The 24,291-nt window shown below is 37.4% G+C and overlaps 2 protein-coding genes and 1 non-coding gene across 3 annotated transcripts; 1 reads left to right on the forward strand and 2 right to left on the reverse strand.

Moving 5' to 3' along the window:
* Nucleotides 1–4,596: 4,596 nt before the first annotated feature.
* LOC117280122 (small nucleolar RNA R71) lies at nucleotides 4,597–4,703 on the reverse strand. Its single transcript, XR_004510577.1, has one exon. It is a non-coding gene; the product is annotated as a small nucleolar RNA R71 (small nucleolar RNA).
* A 792-nt stretch (nucleotides 4,704–5,495) lies between these two features.
* LOC138907379 (uncharacterized) lies at nucleotides 5,496–9,343 on the forward strand. The gene is made up of 9 exons (XM_070197977.1): nucleotides 5,496–5,818; nucleotides 5,954–6,122; nucleotides 6,306–6,570; nucleotides 7,197–7,209; nucleotides 7,390–7,629; nucleotides 7,721–8,162; nucleotides 8,205–8,321; nucleotides 8,992–9,001; nucleotides 9,192–9,343. Exons 1-9 carry the CDS (start codon nucleotides 5,496–5,498, stop codon nucleotides 9,341–9,343), a joined length of 1,731 nt encoding a protein of 576 aa, XP_070054078.1.
* Nucleotides 9,344–12,023: 2,680 nt separating this feature from the next.
* On the reverse strand, nucleotides 12,024–12,464 carry LOC138907380 (uncharacterized). The gene has a single exon (XM_070197978.1). It carries the CDS (start codon nucleotides 12,462–12,464, stop codon nucleotides 12,024–12,026), a length of 441 nt encoding a protein of 146 aa, XP_070054079.1.
* Nucleotides 12,465–24,291: the final 11,827 nt, after the last annotated feature.

Consider the following 24,291-nt stretch of genomic DNA (forward strand, 5'->3'; position numbering starts at 1 on the left):
AGAAGATGTTAGTTCCCTTATAAGCGAAGAGATATACTTGGTCACCATATATCCTTAATCCTTGAGTTACATTTTAGAGAACAAAATAATAATCTAGCTCCTCCTGCTTTAAATCAGTGGAGCGGGTCAGTAAACGGTTATAATTGGTGATTTTTTTATTTTTTAAATGTTTGTCTTAAAAACATATTAGCACCTTAGTGTTGTGAGTGGCCTTTTGTGTGAGATGATAAAAGTCAGAATGATTTTACTATTACAAACTAAAGAAAAATGAACTTCTTGCATAATTTTTTTTAGTTAAGTGATCATCTAAGAGTTAAAAAAAATGACCATATGAGAAATCAATACGCCCAAATTCCATAAAAGACCTGTATTTTTGCTCTCGAAATTTACTTCATATTTGCAACTTGGAACCAATTGAAGCATCAATACCAACAATATAAACAATGACTGCAATGTTACATAAACTATTGAAATAGAATAATCTTGAATACGTTTAATAGAAGCTCCCATAAATTAAACAATAACACCCTTTTCAGTACATGGTAGTACAACCTAGAAATAGTTTTATGGGCAGTTTCAATGAATGGTAATTTTAAAATCACCTTTTTCATCACGATGAAAGAAACAACAAAAATTGTGGGTACAAATTCGATCAATCGGGTTAGTAAATCTTGAAAACCCAAAATTCTCTTTTGGAAGTAGGGCTATACAATGAGTTTTGCTTGAGTACATTGTCATTTTCAGGGGCGGAACTAGCGTATCATATGTGAATTCACGAATCTAATAACTTTTCTTTAAACTCTATATTTTTACTAAAAAATTTATTAAATATATATAAATATTAAATTCAATTACAAATTCAAAACTCACAAATTTAGCCTCCTCTACTTTTTGTCATTTTCATAGTACTAAAGAGGGGCACCAAAAGGTCCAAAACCATCCATGACCGCACACATGGCAACAGTTGGTTGTTTAGGTGGCTTCTATCACTAAAGATCAATTTTACATAAATAAATCCATCCAAAAGTCCATATAAACCCATCCAAAAGTCCATTAGCCAAGTGTTTTTTGGATTTCTGGGGCCCACAATATTTGGAAAAGTACTAGGTGGAATTTTCACCAATTGGGATAATCTCGGCCGTTAGGTTTATGATCGTGCTTGTGTTAACTTCATAACCTAATTTTTTGTTTTCTTTTTTGGAAAACCCCTTATATATGGGATTAGAAATAGGTGATCCCTTGGAGTTTGAAAAAAGACGACTTACACCCCAAACTATGTGTCAATGCTCAAATCAAATGACTAGAAGCCGATAAAGATATTAGACGTTCTAATTTTGAGAAGTAAGAAAACCGATAAAACAAGACATATTTCTGTAAAGTTCCCTAACTTTGCTCTATTTATAATTTGCACACTGCCAAAACACGCAAGCATGCGGCGGACTGTGCGGAATAGAAAGCTTGTCTTCTTTCTATCGATTAACAAGAATATATATACAAGTCAAGTAATAATCCTTAGTCCTAACAAATATAGAAAAGGAAAATTCTCCTAGTCCTAAATATGAAAAACATACACACGCTTTCTTTAACCCCTCCCCCTCCCCCCCCCCCCCAACCGCAAGTTTGCTTATGCGGATTACAAATGCCAAACTTGCACAAGAGAAATGCTTTCGTAAATATATCTGTCAATTGCTCACGTTAAGGCATGATGGTAGGCTAGAAATCCGTATTTTAGCTATAGTTTGCACTCTAATTACTGGATTTTACGTGTGTTTGAGCTTAAATGATAGTGAATTGCACTTATTACGTATTTCATGCCTTGCAGGAAGTGAGTTCGAATTAAAAAAAATTTGGAGTTAAATCGAATAATTTGGAGTTTGAAATCTGAGTAAAAGCTCAAAAAATTAAACCTGAACCTCGTTCGGGGGTGAGAACCAAGTCTGGATGCTAAAAAGTAGAAGAAAAAATTACTCTGAAAAATATACACTACTGCGCCGCATGGGGAGCCGCTAGGCGCGACGTGACAGTGTAAATTGGGGATGACAGACGATTTGACACGGTGTATGATAATTCCCACAAGCGCGCCGCATGGTGCGACGCTAGGCGCATCTAGAGGTGTTCATCGGTCGGTACGGTATAATATTTAGACATTTCGGTTCGGTATTTTCGGTATTCGATTTCTTAAAATGCAATACCAATACCGTACCTAATTAAATTCGATATGGTTCGCTTTTTCTCCTTTAGATTTCGGTTTATTCGGTTTAGTAACTTCGGTTTATTTGATTTGAATACTAACTAGTGCATAAAGTCATAGACTGTAATATTCTAAATTAAAGTACTCAAAAGTACAAAACTAAAAATATTTGTTGATAAAAGTTTTGTCCAAAACTAGCAAGTATCAACCTAGAGAGAGAAAACTGTACATAAAAGAATAAATTTGATCATTAGAAATATTTTGTTACTTGCTTAGAGTTAATTGGTGAACTTAGAGAATAAAAAAAAGTTAAATTTTAGATTTTTATATTTATGTTATAATTAATAATATGTGTATTGTGTAATATAATATATATTTCGGTACGATATCGGTATTTCGGTATTTTATTTTAAAATAAAAAATACCATACCTAATACCAATATTTATTAAAACTTAAACCACATACCATACCGAATACCAACATATCGAATACCAAATACCAAAATTTTCAATTTCGGTACGGTAATTCGGTATTTATCAAATTATGCACAGCAATAAGCGCAGCACGTCTGTGCATTTTTCCCAGAGTATTTTTCTGTTTCAGCTTGGAAATGGTAGTTTCGTCCGGACTCACTTCTACACAGTATAAATATACCAAAAATATATTTTTGAAGGGACTTTTGACCTACGAAAGATTTGAGAAGCAACTAAGACAAGAAGACACATGAATTCATCAAGATTTCAACCAACAATCGGTGCAATACGAGAGTTTGTATCGAATCATTAGCATGATTTTTTTTTTTTTTTTATGTTTTTAACCCTTTTTTAGATGAATTTTTCCATTGCTATGGAGTAATTTCCCTTAGGGTGTTGACAGATATGGTGTATCGATAATTTGATTAGGGATTCGATTTGTGATAATTGTTTGAATTAATTGATGGAGTTTTAAATCGTATTGTGAAGTTATTTATTATTTTGCTTAATCGAAAGAGGAGCTTTATATTGAATTTCTTTACCTCTTATGCTCTAGTTTTAATTCGTGATTCAACTGGGTAATTGAAAGAGCCTCTTGAATTATTAATCGAACTAGAAAATAGGAAAATATTCGTGAAAAGTTACCTTTTAGACTAAAATCGTGAATTTCTTCTTTGCAATTTTCACCGTGTTTCAATTGGATTAATTACTGAAATTAATGTTTAATCGAAAGAGGAACATTAACTACAAGTTTAATCTAATTAGTTGTTGAATTCGTGAGAAACTACAGTATTATAGAGTGAACTAATTCAAGAATTGGATTCCGACTCAATTGTCTTGCATCTGTCTAGTCAATTACCATTATTTCTCTCACTGATATCTCTTTGTTGCTCAAATATTATCTTTCATGATTAATTGATAATTGCTTAATTTTAGTAGTTAATTGTAGTTGATAATCATTCAATCAAGTGTGAATTTTCTTGGATAGTAATTAACTAAAGATTATTCGAATATTATTTATATCCAATCCCTGTGGAGACGATAATTTAACTATACTATCTTTGACTAGCGAGCATAAATTTTGTGTTGTGTTTTGCGCTTGTCAAATTTTGGCGTCGTTGCCGGGGATGAAAAATTAATAGTGTTTAAAATAGTTTTTGGTACTAATTCAAGAACCAATTTTACTTTGTTATATTCACGTTTTCTCACGTGTGTGCATGATAAAGGTCTAACTTATTTGGTGCATGACTCGATCTTCTTCAAAGGAAGTGATACTCTACGAACCGCAGTTCGAGAAACACTTGCGAAAACTGAAAAAAGAAAGAGGATTCATTGAAAATTTCTTGGGGCAACCTTCAACCCAAGAACACATGGCAAAGAACGGTGATGATGGAGTGGACTTAGCTGCAAGAGAGGCAACGTAACATAGAGAACAAGTTGCACGGTTAGCAGCATCACCAGCCCTTAGAGCTGCTGATGAGACTGTTGAAGAGGATAGAGGTCGAAGATTCAATCTAAACCGACCCCTGGTTGAAGACTAGTTTGAAAATGTGGCGCCCAGGCTTAGGAAATCATTAGCTGACTATGCTAGACCTGTCTACAATCAGGGGTTGTCAGTGTCAGACCTCCACCCATAGCAGAAAATAGTTTTTAGTAGAAGCAAGGCTTGCTTCAGACCATTCAGCACAACTGTGTTTAGAGGGAAGGTGAATGAAGATTTGAACACTCACTTGGTAGACTTTGAGGAAATTACGAACACCTTTCAGTACAATGGAGTATCAAAAGATGCAGTCTACTTAAGGGAATTTCCCTTTTTAATAAAGGATGAAGCGAAGCACTGGCTTCGAAGCTTACCAACTGGATCGATCAGGACATGGGAAGATATGACGAAAATATTTCTTGACAAGTACTTCTCAGCTGCAAAAACAGGGAAATTCAGAAGGGAAATCTACAATTTCTGCCAGAAGGATACTGAAATGGTCTATGAATCTTAGGAAAGATTCAAGGAGATAATGAGAAGGTGTCAGCATAATGAAGTCGAATTGTAGATGCAACTCCAGGACTTTCGGGATGGACTGACACCCTCCTTACGACGAACTCTGAGTACTACATGTGGAGATCTATTAATGAAGAAAACTTCGGAGGAGGTTGTCTCAATCCTTGATGAATTGTCTGAGGATGCTAACCAGTTGCCTGCTGAGAGTAATGATAGAAGAAAATCCGTTGGGGTTCACCAGGTGGACTCTAACATATCAGTGCAAGCCGCAAATAACATGTGACTTTAGCCAAGGTACAAAGTGAGCCGCAAACAGCATGTGACTTTTATTGAATGAGATACCGTACACATAAGTGTCAAGCTTCAGCTGAGGAAGTTAACGTTGTGGGGAACTATAATATAGGAAACTACCAAGGTGGGAACAACTATAATACTATCGTACAAAGATATCCAGGTTTTTCTTGGAGTTCACCTAATGGGAGTTTGAACTCGTGGCAGCAAAATAATCCTGAACCCCAGGGTCAAAGACCACCAGGTTTTCAGAACCAGTTGAGGCAGCAGTACCAGCACTACCAGCCACAATAGTCAAATCAATCTAGTATGGAAGATCTCATGATTGCGTTTATTAGCAAATCATATGAGAAATTTGAGACTCGGGAGGCAGCCATCCGAAATTTAAAAAGACATATGGGACATATTGCAAACTTGTAATCTGAGAGGGCTCTTAGGACTCTACCCTATGACACAGAAAGGAACCCAAAGAAAATAATCAAAGTTGTATCTCTGAGAAGTAGCAAAACATTAGCTGACCCAGCTATAAAAACTAGACCCGAGATGGTGAACAAGCAGATTGAGACACTGGAAGAGCAAAAGAATGAAGAACAGAAAATCTGGGGTAGTGGGGTGCAAAAGAAGATTGAAGAATGTAGATACATGCCAGCTATGTCATTCCCTCAAAAGATAAAGCGGGAAAAATTAGATAAGTGCTTTGGGTGGTTCTTGGAAATGCTCAAGCAATTTTTTGTGAACATTCCCTTCACAGAGGTGCTCACTCATATGCCTGATTATGCTCTGTTCTTGAAGGAAATCTTGTCCAGCAAGAGAAAATTAGAGGAGACAACAGTGGTCAAGCTGAATGTCCACTGCAGTGCTATATTGCAAAATAAAATTCATTAAAAGTGTGGGGACCCAGGAAGATTTACCATACCTTATTCGTTGGGGAGTGAGAAATTCAACAAGGCTCTTTGTGATTCTGGAGCTTTTATAAATCTAGTGCCTTTGTCTGTGTTCAGGAAACTTAAAGGTGAGCTTGGAGTGATCAAATCCATACTAGTGTCCCTACAACTGGTTGACCAGACCACCATTCTTCCTGAAGGAATTATCGAGGATATTCTAGTAGGGGTGGACGAGTTTGTGTTTCCCGTGGACTTTATTGTATTGGACATAGAGGTGAACAGGGAGGTGCCTCTAATTCTAGGGAGGCCTTTTCTATATACAAATAGAGCAATTCTTGTTATCTATGAGGGACAACTTATGCTCGGAGTAGGTAACGAGAAAGTGGTGTTCCAGATGAAGAGAATGATAAAATACCCTAGGGAGGAGGAATATGTATAATCGTGTTTCAAGCTTGATATTGTCGGCAAGTTAGCTGAAAAATATAAGTTTGACAAGCTTGTGGGGGATACTCTAAAGAGGTGTATTACTCAGTCTAGCATAGTGGAGGATGAAGATACTGACATAAAGAAAGAGGCTGAAGCTCTTGAGACTGAAGATCAAGTGGTTGACGAGGAAGAACTAAAAAATGAGGCTTCTAAGCCTAGTGTGGAATTGAAAATCCTCTCTACTCACTTGAAATATGATTTCCTTGAAACTATCAATTTTCTTGTGATTATTTATGCTTACTTGACAGGTACACAAGAATAAAAGCTGGTGGAGTTGCTGAGAAAGTACAAGAAGGCCATTGGCTGGACCATAGCTGATATTCAAGGAATCAGTCCAGCCATTTGCATGCACAAGATTTTGCTGGAAGAAAATAGTAAGCCAGTGGTGCAGCCCCAACGCAAGCTGGATAAAAATCTGGAGGAGGTAGTGCACAATGAGATCATCAAATCGCTAGATGCGAGAGTGATTTTCCACATCTCTGATAGCCAACGGATCAGTCCAGTGCAAGTTGTACCTAAGAAGGGGGCATCCCGGTGGTAAAGAATGCAGATAATGAATTAATCCCAACAAGGACAATCACTGGGTGGCGGATGTGCATTGATTATAGAATGATGAATGATGCAACAAGGAAAGACTACTTCCCACTTCCATTTATTGATCAGATGCTCGAGAAAGTGGCTAGACATGGTTGTTACTGTTTCTTGGATGGGTACTCAGGCTACAATCAAATACCCATTTCCTCATAAGATGTTGAGAAGACTACACTCACTTGCATGTCAAGTATTTTGCTTATATGAGGATGCCATCTAGGTTGTGTAATGCACAGACCACTTTTCAAAGGTGCATGATTTCTATATTCTCTTATCTAAACAGAAAGTGTCGAGAGGTATTCATGGATGATTTTACTCTGTTTGGTGATGATTTTGATGATTGTTTGAAAATTTTGGAGCTTGTGCTTGAACATTGCGAAGCCACTCACCTGGTTTTTAACTGGTAGAAGTGCCACTTCATGGTGAAAGAGAGAATTGTTCTGGGCCATAAAGTGATTGCATATGGCATTGAATAGAGCAAAGGTTGATGTAATTGCTAGACTTTCTCCACCAACTTTTGTGAAGAGCATAAGGAGTTTCTTGGGATATGCTTGGTTCTATAGAAGGTTCATCAAAACCTTTTCCAACATTATCAAGCCACAAACTGCATTGCTAGCGAAGGATGTCAAGTTTGTGTTCACTATGGAGTGCTTAAGAGCATTCAAATTGATAAAGGAAATACTTGTGAGTGCTCCTATTATGGTGACACCTGATTGGTAATAATGTATGATGCTAGTGATGTAGTTGTGGGGGCAGTTCTGGGCAAAGAAAAGATAAGATGTTTAGGCACATCTACTGTGCAAGCAGGATGTTGAATGATGCTCAAGTCAACTATGCCACTATTGAGAAAGAGTTCTTTGCTGTGGTTTTTGCTTTTGACAAGTTTAGATCATATCTTGAGGGGAGTAAAGTTATTGTGTATACTAATCACTCAGCCTTGAAATATTTGCTGAGTAAGAAGGAGTCCAAGCCGTATCTGATGCGGTGGGTGTTGTTGGTCCAGGAGTTTGACTTAGAGATCAAAGATATAAAGGGCACAGAAAATCAAGTCATAGATCATCTATCTCGACATGAGAGACCTCTGGTTGAGATAGTGAAAATAAGGAAAGAGTTCCCTAATGAGCAGATTTTCTCCAGTGCTGCGGTCTCTGAAAGACCGCCTTGGTATGCTGATGTAGCCAACTTTTTGGATAGTGTATGGTTTTCACATGACCTCTCTCGTGATCAAAGAAGGAAGCTTCAAGGTGAGGTAAAAAGTTATTTTTGGAATGACCCTTTCTTGTTTAAACAGTGTGCAGATGGTGCGATTCGAAGATGTGTACCTGAAGGAGAGATTCCAAGCATTATGTCTCATTGTCATGATGAAGCAACTGGAGAACACTATGGTGGAAACCGCACTGTATCAAAGGTTATAAAGTTGTTTTCTATTGGCCTGCTTTGTGTAAAGACGCACGGGTGTATGTAGCTGCATGTAACAAGGGTCAAAGGTCAGGTAACATTAGCAAGAGGGATGAAATACCTCTAAACTCCATTCTGGTATGTGAAAATTTTGATGTGTGGGGCATTAACTTAATGGGCATGTTCCTGTCGTCTCATTCTTATGAGTATATCCTAGTAGCTGTTGAATACGTCTCTAAATGGGTTGAAGCAATCCCTACTAGGACCAATAATGCTCGGGTGGTGTGTGAGTTCTTACGGAAGAACATCTTTACCTGCTTTGGGACACCTCGAGTGATTATCAGTGATAATGGGTCACACTTTGTGAATAAGCAGTTTGCTGCATGGCTGTTCAAGTATGGGGTCATACATAAACCATGAACCCCGTACCATGCCCAAACTAGCGGGCAAGTTGAAGTGGCTAATCGTGAGCTTAAGAGAATTCTTGAAAAGATGTTTAGTGCTTCTCGTAAAGTTTGGTCTGTAAATTGGATGAAGCTCTATGGGCGTACAAAACTGCGTTCAAAACAACTATAAAGACTTTACCATTCTAATTAGTGTATTAAAAATCGTGTCACCTACCTGTTGTGATAGAACATAAAGCTTATTAGGAAATTAAGTTACTTAATCTTAAATTGCAGGTGAACACAGGTTAGAGTAGAGGAATGAATTGGAGGAGTTTAGACTGGATGCGTATGAAAGTGCGTAATTTTTTAAAGAGAAGACAAAGAGGTGGGATGATCGGCTGATTAAGCTAAATGAGTTTCATAAAGGGACAATGTATTTCTATACAATAGTAGACTTAAGTTGTTCCCTGAAAAATTCAAGTCAAGATGGACAGGTCTGTATGTGGTGAAACATGTCTCACCGTGTGGCGCAATTGAGATCCAAGACGAAGAAGGGAATGAAAGCTTTAAAGTGAATGGGCACAAGTTGAAACCATACCTTATTGGAGGATTTGATAAGCAACCCTCTAGCATTGTGATCAAATGAGCCTAAGTGACTGAGTCAAGCTAACGACTATAACTCAGAACTACTTCTAACTATGTTTCTTGCTTTGTAGCGTAGTGTAATTTTAGTGTGGAGTAGGACTACTAATGTTTAGGAGTTTTGATATTTATTTGGACAGGTATGAGCATGAATTAGATACAAAGTAAGTACATAATAGAGGAGGGGTGCAACCCGTGAGTTAAAAAAAGCAAAAAAGAGTCGAACTCTGAGAAAAACACACTAGCACGCCGCATGGAGCGCCGTGAGGCACAACAAGTACTGATGCATAAACCTGACAAAAATCAGGCTCTCTGATAAACCTCACTACCACGCCGCGTGGGGCTCCGTACCCTGCGACACGGTAGTGCAAATTTTTGGCCAGAATAATTTTAAAAACAATAAAAAAGAAATGCCCAGTTTTTCTGCTTAACCCGACCCCGTCCCTCTTTTCCCCTATTCCCTTCTTTTTTTTCTCTCATTCCTCTCTCACCCATTCCCTAATTCCTCACTTCTCTTTCAAATTCTTCTCCACTCAAATCCTACCATCTTCCTCAAGCATTTAAGGTAAGTTCTTATCTCTCTTTTCCACCACATTTTGTGTATTTATTTGTAGTATTTAGATAGTTTTATTTTAATTTAACCTAACCCTAGGTTTTTGTTTTGGCAATCCACTAGGCAAATGCCTAGGGATAGTTTATATATATATATATATATATATATATATATATATATATATATATATATATATATATATATATATATATATATCCAAAATATGGAGTTATAAAAACTAGCCTTGCTAAGTCACTACAATTAAGGTCCAAATGCAATCTTCTTTTGTTGGAAATCTGTCCATCTTTACTTTGCTGTAAAAAATACGAACATAGTGCATGTAAAAACTCTACTGCCTTGTCATTTCTTTGGTGTCTCTTTTATATGTCATGTACGTTGTTCCATTTCCCAATCCGATCACATCCCATTGCTCCTTCCTCTTGATGTCTAGCAACTATAGTTGTACCTGCCTTTTCATAGAGCCACATAAAATCAGTCGCATCCTCAACCAAGTTTGTTGAGTAGCATTGTTTGCTCCAAATTTCGTGTTTGTTCCAGCTATTAGTCACTGAATTTGCTTCATGGGGCCAATACTGGTAGTTGAGTTAGTGTAATGCATGTGGTTTTGTTTCCACAATGCATCCTTTGTACCTAACTTTTGGCTCTCAAAGTCAGTACCTCGTGAAATATTCCAGTTCAAAAATATGGACAGCCAATTCCTCCGTTTGTTTGTCACTTGTACTACTGTTGCTGGGCATTTAGTTTGTGCCATGATCAACAAAATATAATGAACCTCCAGCATTCCATTCTTGTATGTGCAGTCCAAGATAAGGCTGTCCATTTCCAGTTCCTTCTTATGCAATGTTGATTCCAAGCTTGTTTCCATGCTTGTGCCTATCATTGACACTCCCTCAAGGGAATGAGCACTTAGTGCTAATACCACCCATTGAGTTTGTATCAAATGATAGGGCATGAATACAGTAACATCTCCTGCAAAAAAGAATACTAGGTTAGCATAAAGAAAGACCCCCATGCTCTCCTCCAAAAGGATTCGAACATGGTAGTCAAAAATGTGAGCTCCAGCGAGCTCCTTCCCCTTTGCTGACCTCTCCTTTCCCCCTTCTAGTTTCTTACAACTCCTACTCGTAGATATGGACATTGCATCTTATCATTATTGACCAATATTCTTCCTTGAACATCCAGATCTCCACAGCAATGGCATTTTATAGGGCCAATGTCTAATGCGTAGTTCGCAAGGTGATCTGCTAGGCTATTACCCTCTCTAAGGGTGTGTGCTACTGTCACATTACACGTTGATCAATCGATGACAATCGAAACGTACTGAGTTTAGCCTCATGTTTGCGGCATTACTTGCACGAGGCCTCACCATTCTATTGCCAAAAGCCATCAGCTCCTTGATCTCCTCCACATAAATAGTAATCGCCCATGGAGAATTTCATTCTCTAGTTATTACTTTTTTAAGCATCATTGAATCCGTGTGAAGATCGATCAGCATATAGTCATGCTCAATACAATACCTTAAAGCTTCCAACATTGCTTTTACTTCAGCTTTAGAGTTTTTCCCCTCCTGTATCTCTTTACCACATACAAATATTACATCCCCATCTTCATTTCTCAATACAAACCTAATAGATCTTCTATCTGGATTACCCCTGCAAGCTCCATCTGTATTTATCTTAGCCCATCTTGGGCTTGGACACTCCCACATCACCTTAGTGACTCTCAATTTAGGCGTATGCTTCTCCATCATATCAATGAGTTCAGGCCATTTATGAGGTACATGATGAAGCCCAAGTTTTTTGTATCTGACAAGAGACTGAAGCGTAGAAGAAACTTGATAAATGACCCTGCTCACCGTCACAGTATCCCCATATTTATAATTGTTCCTTTGCTTCCAAAGTTCCCAGATTATGATAGCTGGCAATGCTTGCATTATAGGCTACAATCGAGGAATGACATTGGCAGTCCAACACTTCATAATAGCCTGATGGAATGTGATCCCATTTAATGATATACCTGCATGAGATAGAAAATATGACCACACTCTATTAGTAGCATAGGAGGTGAAGAATAGATGTTACCTTGTCTCCTCTATTGGGTTAGCACAACACTAGTATCTAGAGGCCATTAGATACCCCAATCTTCTCATAAACTCATCAAGAGGCAGTTTGTTTCTCCACACCTTCCACATAAAAAAGGATATCTTAAAGGGCAACCCCTTTATCCACATTTTCTTATATGAATTCATTGGTTCTTTTCTTCTCCTAACATACTCCCAAGCAGATCTCACGCTAAACTCACCCTTAGTTTTCAGCATCCAGTAAGGCTTGTCAATCTCACCTTGGACTCCTGGAGGTTTAACATTGTTAAGGATATGCACAGCAATATACTCGGGTAGTATCTCCAGCAACTTCTCAACATCCCATGCACCATCCTCAACCACATCATACACATTATGAATTGGTTCATCACAGACAAAATGAGGTAGGGTAATGAAGTATAGATCTCCCAATCCCATCCAATTCTCAAACCAAAATAAAGCAGATCCCATTGTTGTATGCCAAAGAATCTGATGTTCAATTCTGTCTCTACATTCTAATTTTTTCCTCCATATATGAGAGCCATATCTCCAAGGAACTATTATTGGGTTTAGCTTTTTGCACTACTTCTGGCTCGTGAAGGAACTCCATAGTTTAGGCTTTGTTCGAAAATTCCACCACACTTACAAAATAATTCCTTCGACACATCATGCAAAGATCTAAATTCTACCCCTCCTTCTTCATATGGCATACACAAATTGTCCCAAGATGCCCAGTGCCTGATTGTACCACCTATAGAGCTGCTCCAAAAAATTTGTGCAAACATCTTATGAAGACTGTTTATGACACAAGCTGGGGGTTAACTACCGAGAGAAGATGTATGGGCATGCTCTGGAGAACATTGGAAATCAATACAGCCCTTCCCCCCTATTAAAAGCATCCTACATTTCCACGACTGTAATTTATCCATTACCTTGTTCAAAAGACCTTGATAATAATCCTTCCTTCTTCTAGCATAGAAGATAGGACAACTAAGATATGTGAATGGGAACTCTTGTTTACCAATCTCAGTAATCCTTTGAACTTTTGCAGCCACCTCTATGGTTGTAGAGTGATGTATATACACAATAGATTTAGCCTTATTAATCAGTTACCCTGATGCAGCTTCATATGTACTAAGTACTTCCATCACCACCTGTAAAGATGTAGCATCAGATGATGAGAATATTATAGTGTCATCTGCATAAGCTAGATGATTGATTTTAGGACTCCACATTAGGTAATCCAAAATCACAGAAATAGAGATTCATATGCAGATCACTTAGGCACCTCGACAAAGCCTCAGCAGCAAGAATAAATAACGTAGGTGAAAATGTATCACCTTGCTTAACACCCCTAGATGATTTGAAAAAATAATATGGTTGGCCATTAATGAGCACAAAATACCAGTTATTTGAAACAATTCCAAACACCAGTCCAATGAGTCTTTCGCAGAATCCCATTTTCCTCAAAACCTTAGCCAAAAATAACCATGAAAGTCTAACGTAGGCTTTAGTCATATCTAGCTTGATCACTACATTAGGACCAGCTTTAGTTCTAAGCCTTATATCAGTGATGATTTCTTAAGTTAATAGGATATTTTCAACAATACTCCTTCCTTTCACGAAACCTGCTTGTTCATCTGATATAAGACTAGGTAACAATCCTACCAATCTCTCATGTATCACCCTAAAAAACACCTTGTTGATGAAGTTACTAAGGCTTATAGGCCTCATATTAGAAAATGTGTTCACTTCTTTCTTCTTGGGCAGTAGAACTAGATTTGTATGGGTCACACACTTTGTTAAATCATGTCCATTAAAGAAGGCCTTTACCATGTCAAAAATATCATCTCCAATTATATGCCATCCTGAGTGAAAGAAGGCACCCATAAAGCCATCTGGACCACCTGCACTCTCACCATTTAAGCCAAAGATAACCTGTTTAACCTCCTCCTTCGTAGGCTGCCTCACTAGATCATCGTTTTGTTCTGTACCTATCATAGTAGGAACATGATCAATAATACCAAATGAATCTGGCACCTTGTCTTCATGAAACTGTGCTCTAAAAAGGTTGTCTACCTCTTTAGCTATTGCTTTATTGTCTTTAACCCAATTACCAACATTGTTTTGAATCCTTTTTAGTTGTAATCTCTTTCTTCTTCCATTAACTTGAACATGAAAAAATTTAGTATTCATGTCTCCATCATTATACCATAGCATACCTGATTTTTGTTTCCAAAATTCCTCTTCCAAAGCTAGGTATCATATCAATTCTGCAATCTTTCTCTATTCTGCTGGGTAAGATTTATTTCAAACTAAGCTTCATGTACCATAACCACTTCCTCTAAACTTGCTATCTTCTAAAAGATATCACCATAAGTTTCCTTGCTCCAAGACGACAATGCCTTTTCAACTTATTTAGCTTGCAGTTGAAGAGAATAAATGAATTAGCACTGAAATCAGCATGCTAATTCTCCCTCACCACATTCTTAAATGTTTCTGCTCAACCGAAAAATTAAGAAACCTAAAAGATTTCTTCACTGGGGCAGATTTAATATCACACTTCAATAGCATAGGACTATGGTCTGAGCCAATCTTGGATAGATGTGTGACTTCCAATCCTGGAAAAGTTTGCTAAAATTCCATATTAGCTAGACAACGATCCAACCTTTTGAAAATATAGTAATCCTCTGCCCTTCCATTCCACCAAGTGAAAATACTCCCCTTAATGGCCAAGATCAGATAAGTTGTAAGTATTGATGCAATGCCTAAAATCATCTACCTCATATGAGACTGGCAGTCCTCCAAACCTTTTTTCCTCATCCCCACCAACAAGCCATGGGATAGTTATATCTCTAGCCATAGCATACAAAGAATCTCACAATTTTATTCTTTCAACGGCATCACATTTAGCATACACCAATATGAGAATGAGTTCAACATGTGTTTCCGTGTGAAATAGATTCAATGTCAGTTGTTGTACCATGTCATACAGAATAGTAACCTCAAAAACTTCATCAATGAATGCCCAGATCTTATTTGAAACATTTACCATTGCTTGTGCAAAACCAATCCTCCTTATATACCTCTCCAATTTTTTAGCATGTTGCATTAGTTCCATAATTCCAGTGAATTGAAAGTGATGTTGTCTATGCATTGTGATAAGTCTTTCAAAAGCTTTTTTCATATTCACTGACCTAACATTCTAAATAATTACATCCATTATAAATTATTGGATTTAGTTAGAGTCCTTCTCGTTTGTACTCCAGCTGTTGGAACACTGAGTTGTCCTTGATTTGTTTCTTCTTTCCTTTAGCACCTAACCTGGCCTTGTCAATATGCCTTGGAGAAAGATCCCCTTGTCTATCCACCTTAAGAAAATTCTGGGCAGTCGATTCTTCATCTAGATCTTTGCTTTATCGTTCAGTAGGATCTTCAATATCCTTATCACCTATTGTAGCTATTACATTAGACTTGCGAGGCTTAGGTATCATAGCATGCTCCTCAATTTTCTTCTGTTGCTTCAACTGACTGATTTCCAATGGAACAGTGTTTCCAGTCCCAACAGATAGTTGAGCAGTGAACATGTGTTTGTTCCCAGACTTTGCACTCTTCCCTTTGTTGATATTGACATTCTCATTCAGTGTAGCAATATTTCCAGTTCCTCCTGGATCAATATCATTCGCATAAGCCTTTTTAGGGATCACTGACACTGAATTAGGAATTTCTTGTAACTCCCTAGCTCTCCTTGATATTTTCCTTTTCTTTGGGTTCGACATCTACATTGTTTAAATTCTCCTCTTAATTGATCTTTGCACCAATTGCATCTCCATTTACACTTTGTTCCTCCTCTTCTATATCATCATCAGCAGATTCCTCCTCACCTTGCATTCTATCCGGTATTTCTCCTTCTTCAGAATCCTCTTCAATTTGATCAGCCCACAGCCTTCGTCCACTCTACTGAATCTTCTCATTGTCTTTAAACATCTCACTTCCAGTATTAGTAGCCACCACATTACCAGTTAACCCTAGGTAGTTGTAATTTTGACAAATTTTGTTAGTTATTTCACTTAATATGGCCGAAATTATGCTTGGATTTGTTGGGAGTTTCGTTGTTATTATGCTTGTGGATAAGTTTTGGTGTGTTTTGATGGTGTTGGAATTATTTTGTGATGAAGCTTGGTGGGGGTGCCTATATGGCCGAATTTTGGTGAGTTTTGTGTAATTCTTGTGCACGTGGTGCTATTATGGAGATGTGGCGGTGTTGTGGTTGTGTTGAGTGGTGTAATAGATTGATATGTGTGGTGATTTTCACCTATTGCGAATTGAAGTGATGAGTTGAAACTAGTGTCTAACATGTGCTTGATAAAATACTCCAATGACATAAAGTGTATATTTTGTTGCAAATATGGAGGATAATTGCTTTGTAATGAGGAGATGACAAATGATGAGTGTGGGGTGGGCGGTTATGTGCTAAATTTGTGAAATTGTAATGAGTTAGCCTCGAGTGCTACTCGATTGACCACCCTATGCTATTCTATTACTAGTTGCTAATTGGAATGGCCGATCCATGCTTAGCATTGGTGTAGTATGGTAGTATAAATTCTTTTTTTTCTTTTCTTAGTTACTAGTTTAGTTTCTTGGTTTTGTGCTTTATAATAGTGTAGTGTAACCGTTGGTTGTATTGTTGTAATGTTATGTTGGTGGTTGGGCGGTTTGTTGATTACTTATGGCGTGCTTTTAATGGGGTAGTCTAAGTCCCCAATATACATTGTACTTGTAAACATGCCAATGACATAAGTATAGGGTGGTACCCCGTTTGGCTTGCTTGTTGTTCTATATATTGTGGCTAATTCTGTTCATCTTGTGCAGGTACAATGTCTCTCCATACCAGTAAATGTGCTAGCACTGGTGCCTCTGGGTTGCATCTACTAGTCGGAGAGGAGGTAGGCGGGCGCCACCCCCAGTAGAGGAGGAGATGGAGCGTATTGACCCGGATGCTGATAAGGTCCTAGAGTGCATGTTTGGTATTAGGGCTATCCTAGCCCACGCTAGACATTGGTTCAAGACGTTGCTGTGAACCCAGAGCCTGAGGTTGCTATAGATGATGGAAAGTTGTCCAGGAAATACAATGCGATCTACAACAACATTCAAGCATTGGGCTTTGAGAGTTTGTTCTGTTCCGATGATGCGGTGAACGTGAACTTAGTGAAAGCATTTTATGCTAACTGGAAACATAAAGATAGTTTGGATGATGTGTACGAGGTGCAGATACGAGGTAAAGTGATCCCCTTCTCCTCCCAAGTGATCAATCAGATTATGGGTTTCACATAGCACTCCCACAAGCTATTTCAGAGGTTTCTTCGTCGGCCAGACTATCCTGATATCTGGAGAAAGCTATGTGGAGCTGACTCTTCTATCGCATGGACGCGGGATGCCAATGAGTACCACAAGAACATGAAGAAGAGCACATTTCAGCATCCAGCCAGGGTTCTTCTACGGCTGATTAATGCCAAGATTATGCCTACCTAGAGCGATATTGATGTCTCAAGGGTGATGGTGTGTCTGATCTACGCCTTCTTGACTAGGATGAGATTCGATCTTGGAAAAATCATGCTGGAGCAAATAGCGAGAGTGCGACCATTTGGGGCCCACCGCGTATATTATCCGATTATTATCACTCGGTTGTTGTGGGCGCACCATGTGGAGGAGGAATTTCATTATGGCTGGACGATCCCGATGTCGCAACCTATTAAGGCCTTTGATGTCATGGCGGTGATAGACCATCATGCTGTAGTGTTACTACGAACCAGAGGCTGCTCCGTGTCGAGGAGACACTACAGCTGATGTTTGCTGATATACGCCTTTGCTGATAGGGGGGAGACGGACTTGGCTAAGCTATAGCAGGATCATCCCTTCTCTGGTATTACTCAGTTGTGGTTGGGTCTGGCTAAGGGAGGATAGCTACCACCTGATGAGGACGTGAACTCTGTCCCTTTGGGTGATAAGGAGTACTTGCCACCTTTTAGGGTGCTGATGATATTAGGCCAATGGCCTCAAGGAGTCACATTTTCATTCTTGTTTTTACAGTTTTGCATTGGGGACAAAGAAATATCTTAAGTGTGGGGGTGAGGTGCTCCTATTTGCTTATATTTGTTTCTTTTCTATTTGCCATTTGACTTTGTTTGATTTGTTTCTTGCTTTATTAGATAATGTGGCATGTAATTATAACTCTGAATTCTATTCAGCATGTAATAGTTAGTAATTATAATTGTTTAGTTTTGACTCTTCCCGACGATAGATTTCGTCGACTGGCTTCTTGAGGGATTTGAAGTCGAACGAGGAAAATACAAACAAAAAAAAAATATGTCTTTATTTCTATTTTAGTTCTTAGATAGTATAATAATTCTCCCTTAGTTATTTTTTGTACTGCGGTTCTTTTTCAAGGGTTTTACTTGAATCGAGTGTAGTTAGTTTTTTCTTTTTATAGGAATAAAAATAAAACTTGTGGGTCATTGTGCTAGTTGGGAGCAGTTTTCCTTGACTGTGTATGCCTTGAGAGTGATGAGTGCCTTAGTTGTTACACCTAGGCTCAGTTCTTGACTCATGGATAAGTACCTTAATTTGTTTGATCTCGACTATGCTTAACTGCTTTGACTAGAGAGTTGGGATAGATCCGATCCTAAGTGAATTATGTGCCATGGTGTGAGTGAGATTTTTATTGATGTTCTGTGCATTTCAGTTGATGTCTAGAACTTGTCTCGTGTGTTTACAAAGCGAAATGACAGTCGTGTTCAATCTAGGAAGTGATATAGGCATTTGTTTTTGAGCCAATTATATGACTGTGACCCGCCTAATTGTTGTGTATCCCAGTTAGCACCTCTGAGCCTGTAATCCTTTTTTTTTTTTTGGCAATCACACTACAAGCCTGACCCCTTTAATTTGAATTGACTATTTGTTTGAACTTTGTACCTCTCTTGAGCACTTGAAGTTGTTATGAGATTATTAAAATCTAAGTTGAGGTATGGTCGGGATTTTTGAGTGGAACTAAGAACGATAAGAGAAAGGTGCACTGCTTTGAAAAAAAGTGAGAGCCACTTGAAGGGAATTGAAAAGAAAAAAAGAGAGAATGAATTGCTCGAAGGAAAAGAAAAAATCAGAGGAAAAAAAATAGTATTTGTATGTATTTTATGAAAAATATATTCCTTGCTAGTGATAGCTCTTGATATATTTGTGCTTAAAGAAATTGGGAGCTGATGTTATTATGATGTGAAGGTTGGGGTTTGATTCAACATAAGTATGGGGTTTAGAATATGAATTTGTATGTATGAAAGTGCTCAAGGAGGTATAATCACTATTATCCAAATGTATTCTACCCATCCCGTAACCTACATTACAAACAACATAAAGTCCTACTTGATCTTTGATTGAATGAGCTCAATTAGTAGAGTATTACACTATGGACAAGCCTATGGTGCATTTTCTGTGGCATATGAATTTTAATTTTGAGAGTAAGTGAATTCTTTCTATCTTGAATTCCAATTTGTTCTTGAATTATATTGTGTGTGGAACTACTCTCTATTTTTGATGTGAGGGCGCATGACTTGCATAGAAAAGATAATGACTTTGGCCTTTGTGTTAGAGTAAGTGAGCAGGTTGTGAAAAATGCGTGGTGCTTTTGAGTCGAGTTTTGAGGCTAGGATGTTATGATAGGGTGCTTAGTCTGCTTTAGATATTCTTGGCATGATGCGTTACGTAAATTGTTTGATAAAAAGGTCGTCTTCATGTGAAGTGTTAGAGCGATGCAATCTTCTGTTTTGTGTCCACATTCTTGGTGGAACTCGCAGAACACAACAGATTTCCTAGTGCTTGGGTCGAACCTCATCTTTGGTGGCCATTTTACCTTCATTCCGAGCTTCTCAAGATCGTAGACCACCTTTGTAGGTGACACACAAAAGTTGTGAGTAAAGAGTAAGAGGGAATACCTCGATCATTCATGTGAGTGCCTGATCTCGGCCTGTATGGGATGTCTTCATAATGAAAGGAGGGGATAGGTGTCCTGACATAGGGTTGATGTTATTCCCTGCCTGGCCGCGATACTGGGTGGTCTCTCCTTGTGTTGTCCCTGCGTTCTTTCTTGGGCTCAGATTGTACCGAGGTGAGTCATCGAGTTGGTCCATTGAGGTCGTCGTCGTCTGCTCTTACCTCGGTACGGTAGGAATTATGGATTTCATCCTAAGTGGCTGGAGGGTACTTCGGTAATCGACTCAGTAGCTTTCTGGTTGCCCTCGAATCCTCTCTGCTCATCCCATTCTAAAAGGCTGCCACGACCATCCCTTCAGAGACATTTGGCAAGGTCATCCTTCTCTGTTGAATTGGGCGAGCAAGTCCCTCAGTCCCTCTTCTGGGAATTGTTTGATGGCGAAGATGTTGTTCACCCTTATTTCATATTTCTTGGCCCTGACATGCGCCGTACGAACTTATCGGCCATCTCTTCGAATGTTTCTATAGAATAAGCTGGCAGTTGTGAATACCACATCAATGCCCCTCCAGTGAGAGTCTCACCAAACATTTTCAGCAAGATGGAGGACACTTGCTCTTTGGTGAGGTCGTTGCCTTTCATGGCACTGCGTAGTGGGTTACATGATCTATAGGATCAGTAATCCCGTCATAAATTCTGAGATATGGGGGCATATTGAAGGTCTTTGTTATGGCATGTGGAGCCGCTTCTTCCCTATATGGCTGTTCCACAAACCTGTCAGTGTCTCTTTTTGGTAATAATTTGGGAGCATCTGGTATTTTGTCAACCCGTTCCTGGTGCTCTTTCACTTGATCCCTGAGCGCCTTATTCTCGCTTTCCATTTCTTCCATTCTTTTCATCATGGCAGCGAGGACGCTGTCACTTACACTGTCAGTAACCGTGTGAGTATTACCTGAGGTCGGAAGGTTTGGTTGGTCGTCTTGTTCGTTCCTGCGTTGTGATGTATGGACTTTCGTGGTTTCTATGGTCGTGCATGTTGTTTACTGAGCATGCTGACTAGAGGGCATCGCCCCCTCTCCCGTGGACGTGGAGATCCCTTTCCTGTTTGGTTTTGTTATATTGCAGAAAGGTGCAGGCGACCTCTCTTTTCTGGGAGAGGCCGTAGGCGTCACCTCGTCATCTTGGGTGTCATAGCCTTCATTGATGGCGCTCATAAGGTTGAGGGGAACATAATATGTTGCCTTTGTTCCGCTTCCTTGGTTATCTTCCATGGAGAGTTTTTTTGTGTGTACACATAGAGAAGAAAGATAATCTTTGTGGTTTGTTAGATTAACAAGTCACGTGAGTTATAGATCTAATGGAAACTAAAAAATTGGCTGAGAAATCCCTACAAATGGAGTTGTATGACCCAAAATTTAGGTCTAGGTTTATACAATCAAATTTATAATAATATAGGGTTAATCTTAGCCAATATTAATATCCAAAGGATAGACCAAATATTTTTATTGTAAGATTCCACGTATGTTGTTGAATGTCAATGAATGACAACAATAGTATAGTAAATGATTAAGAATATGTAAGATAGCAATAAAGAACAATAAACAGTATTTAAGTAAATAAATAGATGGAGGTCACCCGATAGAGGTGAGATTCCCCAATAATTCTTTTGACAAGGATAGATAATGATAAGCCTTTGAATATTCGGATCCTCCTTGGGTCGGGGAGAAAGGATAGATAGAGATATAGGAAAAATGTGAACTTTGTAAATATATGATAAAAGGGAGAATTTTCCGAGAATGTTAATGTATTGTTCTTTATAATAAGTATCTAATCGTCTCTATCACTACATATCTTTCTATTTATAAGGATACATGGGCCACAAAATCCTAAATAGTATAACTAGGAGGAATATTCTCTGAGGAAGAGTAATCATAGAACTAGCCGTTACTACTTTAATAAAAAGAGTGCTCGTCTTCGTCCTCTGTTGAGCCACTTCGACATCGTCGATGACGCGTTGCCTTCTTGTGACATTGACCTTTTGAAGCCAAGTCATTATACCCTATTGACGACACGTGGCAGCCTTCAAAGGCTTCCTTGATGTCGACTTGGTCCACATATAATCATAGTAAGTTTTGCCCATATACAAATCAACGGATATTATTAACCCCTCTATAAATCTGAACGAATTATAACATTATATTAATGAGTTGCAGCCTATATTTTCAATCTTACTGCTCTCACAAAATGCAAATAAATAAATAAATAAATAAATAAATAAAGAGAGAAAAGGAAGAGTTGAATGCTTTTCCAGCGAAGTAAATTAGGGTAAAACTTAGTCTGTGTGGCCAAACTTGCCAAACTTATGAAATTAATTTATCTGAAAAAGTATTTCTTCCTAGAGTGCTTTTCAAGAAGATAGTTTTGATGATAAGCAATTTATGTTTGACTATTTAATTTAAAAAATATTTTTGAATAGCAATTATTGTTCGGTCAAACTTTTAAAAAGTGCTTATATGTGTATTTGTTCTCAAAAGTACTTTTAAAAAAAAAAAATTGGAAAAAAACTATTTTTTTTGTTTCTCAAAAATTGATTCTAGTTCTAGTCAAAAGCACTTTTTCCTTATAAAAACTTGGCCAACACCTAAGCTCTGAACCATTTTTTGCCAAAAACAAAAACACTTTGACCAAAAAGAAACTTAGCCAAACAGGCTAACCAAACATTAGAATTATCGACAAGTAAATTGGAGGGTTCGTCGTTTGCGTAACATGATAATAAAATCTTACTCGTATTTGATATTTATATCAAATTAAATAATTTGGTTTTAATTATTAAAAATTAAAATAAGAATATATATATGATTAGTGATAAATGTATACATAAAATATAATTTATTTGTATTCAACATTTAATATAAATATTGGGTGCAAATAAATTTTACTAGTAAAAACACGGTTAGTATTGTAGATAAGGACAACTCAGCTTAGAGATGTAGCTGAAAAGCTTTTACCATAGAAAGTAAACATGGGACGTTACGCTATTCGGACAGACTCCAAGTAAATACATGTTGTACTTAAATAAAACAACCAATAGAGAAATAAAAAAAAAACATTTCATGATTGCATTGCTACAAAACAAAATTTATTATATATATAATCCTTTCCTAATTTTATTGCTACAAAACAAATTGTCGAAATAATTTATGTGAAGTTAAGGTCTAATTGTGAGTTCTAATTAATAATTGCCATGATTGCAGCTGAAGGAGTGGAGTTATTTTATTTATATATAAATGATAATGCAACATGATTAAATGCATTTAACTTGTGAAGGTACTTTAGCATGAGGGAATTTCTTAATGCCATTATTAAAAAGGTGGGATACTAAATTATAGTAATTATGTTCCCCTCATAAAAAGATCATTCAAAATATTGGTGAACATTCGTAATATAGGTGAAATATCAAATTTTAATATAAAAGGAATTTATGAAGTTAATCAATTTTACTACTATAAAAATCACGCCCAAATAAAAAATATTGTTAAATTCTTTTTTTTAAGGGAATTCATTTGCTTTTCGCCAAAAGCTAAGGCAATAGTTAAGAAAGAACTATAGTACAATACAGTCAATACTAGTACTTTTTTATGCCAAATATTTATTGCTTCCAATAAATGGTAAGTACTTCAAACAAATAAATTTTAATGTGACTTTCCTATATATCGCAATAATACATTATGACAAAGAATCAATGCGAATATAGTGAAGGTGTGAATTCAACAAGCACTATAAATGTTTGGAGAGAGAAAAGGAGAATGGACAAAAATAAGAATTATTAAAGATACTGATAAACAGATAATTTCTATGATAAATTTGCTTTGTTTCTAGTTGTCCACAAGTATGAATTAGTTTATTCCTATTGAAATAAACTCAAAAAGACTACTATAGCTTAGTCTTTTTCTTTTTTGTTTTCCGCATGTGTCCAATGCTCGTATTGGAGCTCGATTAAATTTGGATTTGCGCAAGAAAATCTTATATTGAGCGATAAAGCGCTGCCTAAAATAAACTACTACATAACTCAAACCCGAAATCTCTAATTAAAAATGAACTAGTACTTAACACCCACCACAATTTAAGCTTGGTATTTCATTAAATTTTCCTCTACTTTTCAAACTTCAGTAGTATGGATTCGAGAAGAAATAAAAATGTTTTTTTTTTTTTTTACAATTAAGCCTCAAAACAAAGGATGTATGCTAATTTCTTTGAAAAAGTTTCCCAAGAAATATAATCCAAAGTGTATATTTCGATTATTTTTTCGACAAGTTT

Source organism: Nicotiana tomentosiformis, chromosome 3 (assembly GCF_000390325.3).
Source record: "Nicotiana tomentosiformis chromosome 3, ASM39032v3, whole genome shotgun sequence".
Lineage (NCBI taxonomy): Eukaryota > Viridiplantae > Streptophyta > Magnoliopsida > Solanales > Solanaceae > Nicotiana > Nicotiana tomentosiformis.